This window comes from Mesoplodon mirus (genome assembly GCF_964341445.2).
Source record: "Mesoplodon mirus genome assembly, chromosome: 13".
Lineage (NCBI taxonomy): Eukaryota > Metazoa > Chordata > Mammalia > Artiodactyla > Ziphiidae > Mesoplodon > Mesoplodon mirus.
The window spans coordinates 88,675,378-88,688,247 of NC_138989.1; the positions used below are offsets into that span (position 1 = coordinate 88,675,378).

The 12,870-nt window shown below is 50.6% G+C and overlaps 1 protein-coding gene across 4 annotated transcripts in view; it reads left to right on the plus strand.

Annotated features, from left to right (window-relative positions):
- ATP9B (ATPase phospholipid transporting 9B (putative)) overlaps window positions 1-12,870 on the plus strand; it is a 206,763-nt gene that overhangs the window by 174,883 nt on the left and 19,010 nt on the right. For all 4 annotated transcript variants that reach the window (XM_082641455.1, XM_082641453.1, XM_082641454.1 and 1 more), the window contains 6 exons: window positions 3,455-3,616; window positions 4,308-4,400; window positions 6,471-6,554; window positions 6,679-6,849; window positions 9,472-9,570; window positions 11,474-11,563. In XM_082641455.1, coding sequence (XP_082497581.1) covers window positions 3,455-3,616; window positions 4,308-4,400; window positions 6,471-6,554; window positions 6,679-6,849; window positions 9,472-9,570; window positions 11,474-11,563 — 699 coding nt within the window. The remainder of the gene's footprint in view (window positions 1-3,454; window positions 3,617-4,307; window positions 4,401-6,470; window positions 6,555-6,678; window positions 6,850-9,471; window positions 9,571-11,473; window positions 11,564-12,870) is intronic.

The following is a 12,870-nucleotide window of genomic DNA, read 5'->3' on the forward strand; positions in this document are numbered from 1 at the left end:
AAAAAAAAAAAAAAGAATCCGCCTGCCAATGCAGGGAACACAGGTTTGAGCCCTCATCCGGGAAGATCCCACATGCCGCGGAGCAACTAAGCCCGTGCGCCACAACTATGGAGCCTGCGCTCTAGAACCCACAGGCCACAGCTGCTGAGGCCCGTGTGCCTAGAGCCCGAGCTCTACAAAGAGAGAAGCCACCGCAATGGGAGGCCCATGCACCGCAACGAAGAGTAGCCCCCGCTCGCCACAACTGGAGAGGGCCCACGCGCAGCGGCAGAGACCCAACGCAGCCATAAATGAATAAAAAAATAAAATAAATGTAAAAAGGGGGGAAAAAGGAAACCATGATTAAAGAAAAGAATGCTAGCACAGAAATTTCTGAATAATGGAATTATAGAGAAAATTAATAATAAAATCTTGCCCCGCACGAGTTACTTAGCATGGAGAAGTGTGAAAGCATAAACCAATTGCCTGTGACAACAATTACCCAAGTGTGTTGCTAACTTGGCCTCTGGATGAGATTTAGCTTAGGCTCCCACTTAGATACGTAATTTTTAGACTCACATTTTAATTATTTTGACCTTTGTATTATTGTCACTAATCACATTGTTAGAAATGTCTTACAGCTAAGTTAGAGAACTAGTCATTCCTACGTGGCCTGGACCATCACTGGCAGCACCCAAAGGAGACAGGAAGAGGTGGCACCTCCACTGCCCCTTCCACTGGGAGCGCCACACCAACGGGGAAAGCAAGCAGCAGTGTGTTAACTGCTCCTGAGATGAATTCTGAGTCAAAGACCTAAAAATTCCACCCGCCCCCAGAAGCTTTCTTCTTCTGTTAGAAGGACCCCATGTAGCGGCAATCTGACCCAATATGGGGATAACGTCCCAAGAGGGGCCATGGTCAGGGGAGGCCAGTGGTCAGAAGCAGCCCCATGCGAACACGGAGCATCTCCCGCTAAGACACCACCTCCCGGGAGCGGTCAGCAGATGGAAACTCCACCTCCACCGGCTTATGTGTTAGGCAGTGCCTTGCAAATCAAACCGGGGCTGTGCAGTGGTAAAAAGAAATGAAACAAATGAGGTTGGCATCCAACTAAAAAGTTTAGAAGAAAAAGGCAAGACCAAAGGAAAGTAAGAGAAAGAAAAGATAAAGGAAAACGTAAAATTTATGATTGAATAAGCAGTGAATTCAAAAGCTGATCCTTTGAAAGGTAAATAAAATGGAAAAACTGTTGGCAAAAATAGTAAATAATACAAAACTGAATGCAGACTAAGAATACACACATAAAATTACGCATATGAAGAGGGTATAATAGATGAGCTTAAATTTTTATGAGAGTATATTAAGACACAGCCCAAATGCTATTATTTTTGAAAACCTCATTAAATAACCATGTTCAGGAAAAATATATATTAGCAAAATGGAGTCTAAAGAACTACATAAAACCGGGGTAGGCTAGAAAAGAGGAAGAAACAAAAAACTGTCTCTTTTGTTTTAATAGATGATATGATTGTCTCCATATAAAATCCCAAAGGCTCTACCAAAAATTTAACTCTCTACTAAGATTTAATGTGAGTTTACCAAAGTTGCACATTATGATATCCATATACAAAAATTACTCATATTTGTATATACTAGCAATGAGCAATTAGAAATTGACATTTAAAAATGTACCATTTGTAAAGCACCAAAAAAGACAAAAAAAAACCCCATAAAATGCTTAAGGATAGATCTAACAAAATATGTATAGGATTTGTATGATGGGAAGTGTAAGACAATGAAGAAAACTCAAGGACAGTCTATATATGAGAAATATATTGTGCACATGGATTGGAAGGCTTTCTGTTACCAAGATGTCAGTTTGTTACCAAGATGTCAGTTGATTTTTTTATAAAGATGCCAAGGAAATCCAATGCAGAAAGGATGATTATTTAAATAAATGGGACCCAGAACATTTTTTAACATCTTTATTGGAGTATAGTTGCTTTACAATGGTGTGTTAGTTTCTGCTGTATAACAAAGTGAATCAGCTATATGCATACGTATATCCCCATATCCCCTCCCTCTTGCGTCTCCCTCCCACCCTCCCTATCCCACCCCTCTAGGCGGTCACAAAGCACCGAGCTGATTTCCCTGTGCTATGTGGCTGCTTCCCACTAACTATCTACCTTACGTTTGGTAGTGTATATATGTCCATGCCTCTCTCTCACTTTGTCCCAGCTTACCCTTCCCCCTCCCCGTATCCTCAAGTCCATTCCCTGGTAGGTCTGTGTCTTTATTCCCGTCTTGCCCCACGGGTGGGTCAGACCTCAGCATAACCCTGGGAGGTCGTCACCATTGTATCGACGAGGAGACCGGGGCTTAGGGGTGCAGCCTGTCACCCAGATTCATGGAGCTGGTACACGGCCACTCGAGGGTTCCGGGCTGAGCGGTCTCACCTCGGCACCAGAGCTGCTGGGGATCTCGTCAGACGGGAGTTTTCAGGAATCACTAGGAGAGAACAGTAACGTCTGCACACTAGACAGAATTTAAAACGCTCTTGATGATATGATTTCTCAGAACCCCAGGTCAAACGCTGAAAGCACCGGTGGTGAAAGGAACTGCAGGTGAGGGCGAGGCGCCAGGGTGAGGAGAGGCCCGGAGCCCCCAGGGGGAAGGAGCCACTGCCCGCCGGCCGCGGGGTCCTCACCTGCACAGCGGGGGCAGCACGCCATGAATTTCTTGCAGTGAGGTTGCTTTTAAAGACAAACTGAATTTTTTCTGAAAACGCTTAGTGTCATAAAAATTACTATTCATGAATGGTGAACTTTAAAAATTATTTTTCCACTTAAGATTTTTATGTTTAAATCATAAATGATTGTAAGTAAGAATACTTTCTATTTTTGAGTCCTTGCCACATGCCAGGGAGCCTCCTCTGATCGCTTCCCCTTTAGAACAGTTTGCAAATACATCTTCCACAGAACGGGCGGGTGAGCCTCAGTACGCAAAGGACCAGGTCACGGGGCTTCCAACTGTCAGAGTCGGGCTTGGCGCCCGGGCCTGCCCTCCCCGCAGACGTGCTGGCCGTGGAGCCCCCAGTCGCCAGTTGGTCCGTGATTGAGACACACGAGGGATTCAGGGCATCACTGTCGCGGGCGTCCTTGAGCCCGGCCCCGCCTGCTCTCCAAGCCGTCCAGCCCGGCGGGCGCTCCGTGTAGAGTTTAAACCCTGGCTGTAGGCAGCTGGTGACACAAATCGCAACACAAGTGTGCTCACCAACGGCCTTTATCTTAGACGGTAAGACCAAGGCCCTCAGTCTCGCTGCGTATCGCTTCCCTGTAATGAATACTAGACGCGGCCTCAGAAACAGCAGGGCCTGGACGTGTTCAGTTTCACCTCTTGGTGGCATCTCGGCGAGCTCACTGACCGCTGGCCTGATGCCCCCTTCCCGGCCTCACGTCTCGCTGGTCTCCCGCAGGTGGCCCTGGTGCAGTGGACGGAGAGCGTCGGCCTCACTCTGGTCAGCAGAGACCTCACGTCCATGCAGCTGAGGACCCCCAGCGGCCAGATCCTGACCTACTGCATCCTGCAGACCTTCCCTTTCACCTCGGAGAGCAAGCGGATGGGGGTCATCGTCAGGGTACGCTGGCCTCTGTCCCCGAGCTGGGTGCCTGCTCTGGTCACTGTGAGGACACCGCAGCGGTCTCTTAAGGCTCACTCCAGGGCTTTATGCTCGTCACAGTGTTTTGTAATAATAAAATCCAAACTGACAATTTATGCTGAGAAGCTGGTGTGGCTCTAATAGTCATGATTTAAAACAACCTTCCTAAGACGCCTGAGGCAGAATAAGTAGAAATGTTCATGAAGTTTTTGAAATCAGCTCGAGCTGCTTTGTTTCCCACAGCAGTGGCAGCCAAAGAGTTTACCTGAAGAATGATTTATGAGCATAAAGTTGCTAAAATATACCCCTATTAAATTTTTTGTAGCGAATACCACAAATACATCTCGGAAGTTGGCTAAACTAGGAAGCGTATTCACTCAAGCTCTGGAAATTTGAGAGAATTTACCTTGCAGTCCGAGGCGTATGTTCATTTACAGATTTTATTTCAAAACCCTCAGCACAGCATCTGGAGAGCCACAGTTATGCTCTCGGTTGCTGGTGGCCTGAGCGCCTAGGGAGGACACAGCCCTGCCTAGAAGGTGACTCAGTGACTCACCCGGGGGGGTGGGTTCATGGAGAGTTGCCCTCCCAGGGCGTTCCCGTCAGAGCAGCCCCGCAGTAGCCGCCGCGCGGCCTCAACGTGTCTGTGTTCACTCCCATCTTGTTACAGGACGAGTCCACGGCAGAGATCACGTTCTATATGAAAGGTGCCGACGTTGCCATGTCCACCGTCGTCCAGTATAATGACTGGCTGGAGGAGGAGGTATGAGCTGTCTCACGTTGTGCAGATGTTTTTACAAAACTCAGGGCAGTGATAGAAGCACGGCCTCCTTTCTCCGACTCGTAGGTACTTTTGCTGGCGTCACTGGAGCGAATCAAGGTGCCAGGTTTCACACCCGACACCGTCGGTTCATAGAGCAGAGAGGACAGGAGTGCTGTCCATCATCAACACTGTACTTTCTGTGTGAACAACGGCTACTTTTGGTGTCGGTGTGAATACGCGTAGATGTGTACAAGTGGGTCCTTAGGAAGAATCTTTTGTTTATTTTGGTGAAAAAATAGAAAGCATCCCTCATCATTCACTAACATATTCTGAAATAGTATTGTGCGTATAACCAGAGTTATATTGTAACATGATATTTATTTTGTAACCTATTTACCAGGATAGTTTAGTTAGAGTTTAATTCTAATACGTACATAGGATTCACTTTAAACGTGGAGATAAGGTCCAAATATAACCCATCCTATATTTTCATCCAATTCTCCCTGAACAAATACGATTTGTATTTTGCTTCATGAGATTATTTGTTGTTTACATTTATGTATTTGTAAAAACTTAGATTTCAGAGTAAAACTAAACCGCTGAATTTATGAGCGTGACCTCCTTCACTGGGTGCATGTTGTCGGTGGGGCTCAAGCGTGTCCACCCCCTTCAGGCCGGGCGTCTGTCTGTCAGTCCAGGGGCCACAGCCCACGTCCACGACGGTATTGGCAATATGAATCAATAGCTCCTTCAGGCACTGGATTTAATCAGGGACATGAATAAATTAAACTCCCTGAAGACCTAGTAAAATGCCATAAAAATTACTTTGGGTCATAATGATGTGCAATTAATTATAAAATCCTTGTTTAATTTATTTAGCTTTATGAGGTCAAATCGATAAATGTCTTGCAACAGACAGATAATGTCAGACTGTTTTTCAGATAACTTTATTAAAAATCCTTTGTGCATTTATTTCCAACACTGTAGTTTCTCCCATCGATAAATCCTTCCACACCCTCCCACCGCAGTCTTTGTTCTTAATACTCTTGTCGTGGGGAAAGCCTTTCACTTTATCCAAAGCCAGCAGGTGCTCAGAGCCTGAGTTTACAGGGGGCTGTTGTGTGTCACAGAAGCTCCCAAGCTGGATTCTTGGGTATCAGCGTGTGTTCCCCAAATACTAAGAAACCAAAGCACACCTACGCGGTCTGTCACGCGGCAGAAAGGGCGCTTTTGTAAAGCCTGCAGCGCGAGCCCGTCCTCTGTGTGGACGCGATGCCCACGAGCCGAGGCGGCGGTGCCTGGGGGGCAGCCCCTTCTCCGCGCAGGACCCCCTCTTTGCCCCCAGATGTGTGTTTGTTAAAAACGAGACGGAGCTAGGACCGGGGAGCAGGGCGGTATGAAGAGGCACCGTGGCGTCGCCCGCCGGGCCCCAGGATCCACGGGCCGCGGCGAGTGCGGGGCTGGTGTGCAAGCGGGGACCTCTCCGCACACGGCCTGGTGTGTGACAGCGGGAGGCAGATCAGGTCTCCCCGGAGGATTAGAAAGGAACCCCAGAGACTCGGGATGGTTTATCCTGCGGACGTTAAGTGCAGTGAACGAGCTTTGTCAGAGGAAGGTGCCGTTACCCGGAAACGGGGACCTCTGCCCTTGAACGGACGGGGCCGGGCGGGATGGGCGCGCATGGAAGTGTGTCCCCGGGCCGGGCGCAAGCCCCCTGGTATCGCTGATTCCGAAGGGCGGCGGTCGGACGCTCCGAGTCCCGGCTCCCTCGGTGGCCGTGACGGCCGCCTGCACGGCTCGTGGGGCCGTGTCTGTGTCGCGCACACGTGCAGCCCGTCCCGTCCCGTAGTGGGGAGAGAGCCGTGCCCATTGTCCCCTCCGCATCCCACCTGGCGGGCAGTCGGGGGGGCGCAGGGACCCCGGGTCGGGTCGGCCGCGTGGCACGGCGGCTGGGGAGCCGGCCGCTCCCGCCCTCCCACGGGGATGTGGGTCTGGCGGGATGAGCTAGCGGAGGACGTGGCCGCGGCTGCGGGCCGGCCGGGCCGCGTGTGACCTGCCTCTCTCTTCCAGTGCGGCAACATGGCCCGCGAAGGCCTGCGCACCCTCGTGGTGGCCAAGAGGGCGCTGACGGAGGAGCAGTACCAGGACTTCGAGGTGAGCGGCCGGCCTCCCGCCGTGGCCGTGGCCTCGGGGAGACGGTGTGCACGGGGGCAGCGCCGCGGGTGTCCCCGCCTCGGCCAGTCCTGCGCGAGTCACAGCACGGCCCGCCTGTCCTCAGAACCGCTACAACCAGGCCAAGCTGAGCATCCACGACAGGACGCTCAAGGTGGCCGCCGTGGTGGAGAGCCTGGAGCGGGAGATGGAGCTGCTGTGCCTGACGGGGGTGGAGGACCAGCTGCAGGCGGACGTGCGGCCCACCCTGGAGATGCTGCGCAACGCGGGCATCAAGGTACCGCGAGGGAGCGGGCGCCCCCTGGAGGTGGAGGGGGTGAGGGCCTAGGTGAGCGGAGGTCTCTGCGTGTCCCGCCCCGGGGGCTGCGCCCGCCCGCCCGCCACCCAGAGGCAGCGGCGCTCCCGCCTTCCCGGCGGCCGTCTGTCCTCCTCGGCCGCCTTCCCGGCCGCGGGCGTCCTCACAGCAGCCGGAGGCCTGGCCCGGCCCGAGCTGCTCCCCACGGCAGGCTTCTGTCCGCGTGGGGAGGTTCGCCCCGTAGCCCGCACGGTGCGCCCTGCCTGACCAGCTGACCCGCCGTCGTCTTCTAACGGTGTGTCCTCTCCGGGTCCCGGGGAGGTGAGCACGCTGTGCTGTAAGTTTTCGTCCTCAGGAAACTGCCTTCTTGCCTCACTTCCCTGTGCTCCCCCTGAAGCTGAAGTTCAGGTACAGATGGCTGAGAAAATGCGTTTCAGTGCTGCCTCAAGGACTGAGAATGAGCGAAGTACAGCTTGCTTTTAGAAGAAACACTTGTGTCTAACTGGAGCACAGGGAGAGAACTGGAGGAAGATGTCAGAAGGCAGAGCCGTGGCCGGCTTCAAATAACAGTACACTCGGCACGTTTTGATGAGGGCACTGTGACGGGCACAGCACGGGGGCCCCTGCCGTCCAGGCCTCTGGGCGGGGGAGATGTCGGAGCCTCCCCGCCCGTTCACGGCCGTGGAAGGGGCGGCCGCTGGTGTCTGCGTGTGCTGTCCAGGTGCTAGTCAGAGTGGAAGAGAGCAGTTCAGACCCAGAACTGTGACCCGGTCTAAGCCTGTGCGACCAGAAGCTTGCGTGGAGAAACGTGATTGACTAGAGGCAGACGACCCGCTCGTTCCGTTGTGATTGTTCACGAGCTCCCCGTCAGTCTCGCTCTTGGCTGTTGCTGCTGGCTTGTCAGCACAGCCGAGGCATGCGCGTTTCTTGTGTAAAGATTTGGGTGCTTGTGTTAGCTGCTTGCTAAGCTCTGAAGTCAGTAAGACTCGCTGGGGTTCTGCCCTTTTTCCTTTCCATGTTCCGTCAGGAGAAGCAGACTCGTTTGTCCCGTTATAGTTCAAGGATGTGGTTTCAGCCTGTCCTCTGAGCCTGAGAGGTGGCGCTCGGCCAGGCCCACACTTATCCCTGAGTCGGCAGCAGCGGGACTTCTTGTTCTGTGGCGTTAATTGTTCCCAACTTTGTCACGGTGACGTGTCGTCGTCTTAGATCCAGGCTCAGTAAAGTGAATATTAATGTGTAACATAAATAAAAAACACAAACCCTCAGACACTGAAAAGAGCCACAGGTAGATTGTGCCTAAGCAGAGAACCAGTATACCATGTAAGTTTTTTGTTTCCTGTTCCCCAAAATGCATATTTATGTATGATACATCTGAAAAATTCAGATGATAGCGAGAAATTGCTGCTGTTATAGAAAAGATATATAAACCATCCTGTTATATATAAACTGTCCTGATTTTGCTCTCTTTTCAGTCTAGGGATATTTACACATACAATACGTGCATGTGTTTGATATTTTTAAGTAAAAGTGGTGTTCGGGAGTTCCCTGGTGGCCTAGTGGTTAGGATTCCAGGCTTTCACTGCCGTGGCCCGAGTTCAATTCCTGGTTTGGGAACTAAGATCCCACAAGCCCTGTGGCGTGGCCAAAAAAAAAAAATAATAATAATAATAAATAAAAATAAAGTAAAATAAAAGGGCTACATTTTTTTAAAATATATATTTTTTAAGTGGTGTTATTTGACATGACTTATTTGATACGAAAGAACTTTCAGGTTAACTATTGCCCGTTTACCCATTTTGAACTTCAGTTTTCAACCGAAAAACTCACACAAGTGAGAACAAGGATTTCAGGGTCCCCCTAACTCTGCAAGCCCTCAGCCTGTGGTCCTTGGGCCTGTTTGCTTGGCCTGCAAGGCCGTGTAGACGTGGCCTTCTGACACACTCAGACGGCGTCCTCAGCCCCAGCCGCGAGGCTCCTAATCCCCAGTCGTTCACCTGCCTCAGCTCTGCTGCTGTGTCTAAACGTCACTTTGCTCTTACCTGTTTCAGTTAAGCAAGTTGGCAGAGACTTTTATTGTGGTAAAATGTGCATGATGTAAAGTTTACCATCTTCACCATTTTTAAGTGCACTGTGCAGTGGCACTAAGTACATTCACACTGTCGTGTAACAACCAGCACCCTCCACCTGCCCTAACTCTTTATGCTGTAAAACTGAAACTCTGTCCCCGTGAAACGCTGGCTCCCCCTCGCCCTCCCCCAGCCCTGGCACCCACCATCTACTTCCTTTCTCTACGAGTCTGACTCTTCTGGGGACCTCATTCAGGTGGAATCATGCAGTGTTTGTCCTTTTGTGACTGGTTTGTTTCTCTCAGCATGGTTGTTGCAGGTGTCAGAATCCCCTGCCTTTTTTAATATTCATTGTATGGATGGACCACATTTGGTTTCTCCATCATCCATCCATGGACTCATGCGTTGCTTCATGTTTTGGCTGTTGTGAATAGTGATGCTGAAAACACGGATGTGCAAATATCTTTTCAAGGGCAGACACTTTTCAGAGATGAACACGTGATAGAGTTGGGGTTCACCAGCTGAAACTGTTTCCTAGATATGGATGCTGACGGGTGATAAACTGGAGACAGCCACGTGCATCGCCAAGAGTTCTCACCTGGTGTCTCGAATGCAGGACACACACATTTTCAGGCCGGTAAGTGTACGTCCACATCACTTTGAATTTTAAATGTTTTGAATTGAAACTTACTGGTTTTGTGAGAATGTATACGCAGGTATTTATTAATTAATAGATACTATTTTAAAAGAGAAGTAAGTTTCTTACTCAATTTATAAAAACATGTTAAAAATAGATTTCTGTTAGTTACATATATTAAATGTGGTCAAAAAGCTGCTTTTGGTAGAGTGAAACAAGGTCTAAATTCAAGAGTATTTTTCTGTTGTACTATTAGAATTATTAACGATTAAATATCTATTTTAAAATAGACATACTGCAGTCATTTTCTGTTCAATTTATAAAAGTGTATTTTGATAAAAAATTACATTTGTCTGGGAATTCCCTGGAGGGCCAGTGGTTAGGACTTGGCACTGTCACTGCCAGGGCCCCAGGTTCCATCCCTGGTCGGGGAACTAAGATCCCATAAGCTGCGCGGTGCAGCCAAAAAAAAAAAAAAAATTACGTTTGTCTATTAGTTAGACACAATACATGTGGTCCAGAAGCTGCTTTTGTGAAACAAGCTTTAAATACAAAGTAGAAATGTGTTTTGAATCTACTACCATCTTCAGATTAAATGATCTTCCTCAATTAGATCAAAGAAAATTAATAGAAATGATCGAAATTTGTGTGTTAACTGTATCTACTAGTTATGATGAAATTTGATTCAAACAAAAAATAAAAGTTTCTTGGGTCTTGACTGATGGCGGCTGAACAGACGTCGTGTGTCTCTGTTCCAAGTGAAGCCCTTGCACCTACAGAAATAGTGATTTGAGTATAATTTACATGTAAATGTAGTTTTATTTCGAAGCATCAGAATCACAAATTAGGCCCTGCAGACTACTATTTGCAATTAAATTATTAATGATTCTGATAAAACTTCAGATCAATTTTTGTTGACTTTGCAGTGTTATAGCCCCACAAATAAAATTTCCACAATAAAACCTACCTATTTAAAGATGAGTCTGGATTGATTAATCTGGACCCATGAAGCTTTTTATTTCAGTCCTGTTATATATCATTTCTTTTATGCCCCATAAAGTCTCCACAGAAAGAATGTCAAAAATTAGTATGTTGGTTTCTGAAATATTTTCATTCAAAAATTAACGATATTTCGAGATTACGACTTGATTTTACTCTTCTCCATCGTTCAATCTTCCAGCTAACTCAGTTTGCTTGAACTAATAGAACAAGTTGAAACCCATGGTAGAGACAACAGAAAACAGTTTTATAAAAGCATTTTGTATCACTTGGCACGTTATGAAAAGAGCCGTCTTTAAATGAACCCTCGACTTTAGGTCATTCCGTCCCTCCCTGCTGTGTGGCCACAAGGAACTCAGCTTCCTCGGGCTGTGATGCTGAGGTGTGTTGACGTGTGACTATGCAGAGCGGCATCCCTGGTGTTAACACTCACCACCACCACCCCGCCCACCGCCCTATGAAAGTAGAGAGACTTTCAGTTCATGGTCATCATGCTGTCTTACCCGCGTATGTTCAGAAAAGCCAGTTGTCTTTCCCAGCTACGCAAAGGTGCCTGTTAGCTCATGGGGGGCAGTGGGGGGGGGCATTTGTCCCCCTTTCTTGACAAGCAGTTCTTCTGTTCACTTCGTCTTACTGTAACTGTGGTACTTGCCCTGCACTTTACAGCGTACATTTCCTGCCTTGAGTTGCCACAGGATGGAAAGCAATTCGTATTAAATAAGTAGGTCTTTATTCCCAGCACTGTAGAAGAAATTTGAAAGAGCAGTTTGTTATAGAATTTCCTGTGTAAAGCACCTTCCGGTTTTTAGAAGTGTCTAAAGATCTGTGATTTGTATATCAGGGCTTGTTTGTCTGTGTGACTTAAATAACATTGTAATTGGGTACTTTTTCCCCTTTTGTGGAGGTAACCAATCGGGGAGAAGCCCATTTGGAGCTGAATGCCTTTCGAAGGAAGCATGACTGTGCACTGGTCATATCCGGGGACTCCTTGGAGGTGAGGCTGGGCCCTGACCAAGCAGGTGTCTGTCTGTCTGTCCTTCTCCCTGGAGATGAGGCTGGGCCCTGTCTGTCTGGTGGACTGTGGGCTTCCTCAGTCAGCTGTGTTTATCAGCCTGTGTTGCCTTCTCCACTGGTTTTGACGTCTCTGCTCACAGCAGTGATGTGTGCGGGTGGAGCCTGAGAAGAGGCCAGGGCCATGTCGCAGTGAGAACTTGGTCCTTAAGGCTCTGGCGCTCGTCTGTCCTGGGCTCGTTCAAAACTCTTCGGGCGCTTGGAGGCCTGCTCTTCGTTCCTGGCGTGGCCGCCTTGGAGCCTGGCTCTGGTAGCCGTGATCTCAGTTTATCCAAACGCATGTTTCCAGCAGCGGCCCTGGGACCCAGGACCCTCTGCACCTGGAGGCCCCGCGTGGGGCTGGGTGACCCGCCCGGGTCCAGCCCCCTCTCCTCACTCGGTGCCAGGGTCGCAATGGCCGGAGCCGCCGGGTTGGGGGATGTGCTGGGGGCCCCTCCCCCTGCAGCTTTTGCCCGCGGTTCTCTCAGATGTTTCCAGAAGTCTGGGCGGAGCAGCGCAGCCTCTGGTGACCCAGTCAGTGTGGCCACTGAGGCCAGCCTGGCGGGGGGGTGGGCAGGGGGCTGGGGGGGTGGACGGGACGTCAGGAGCAGTGGAGACGGCGCGCTCTCTGTGGCCACGTGTGTGCAGATGGCGCTGTGTCCGGCTGGCTCTCCCGCCTCCTGCATTGCTGGGGCCGCGCGTCCCGACTGTGCAGCTGCTTCCGCAGAGCCACCGGGACTGCGGGGCCTGGACAGTGGGGGCCGACGGCAGCGCTCCTGCCCGCCCGTGCTGGGATGGAGGACTTGGAGGTTGCCCCGTGCTCCCCGCCATGCCGTCCCCACGAGCTGACCCCGGGGGCGCCCCCAGCCTCGCTGGTGTTCACTGTGTGTGTGTTGTTTTATAGGCCACGTGGGCCCCTGGCTGCCTGTCCGACTTGCTGGCTCGGCTCCAGCCTCACGTTTGCATTTCTCTGTCTGCACCGCGGCGTCTGCGCGGCTGCCGCGGGCTCCCGAGTTCTGCTCCCGTCCCTCCCGTTGCGTGTGCGGGACCCGGGACCCCTCGCCAGCTCTGCACACCCCCATTCCCGCCCATCCCCGCAGCGCTGTGAACTCACGGTTGGGTCGCCTGTTTCCGTGGTGCCCGGTGCTGTGCGACCTGCCCGCCGGTCTCCCCGGAGCCCGTGGTGTCTGGTCCCCCCCCAGGCTGGGCCCTCCATCCGGCCGCTGAGCCGGTCCAGTGCCCGCCGGTCCC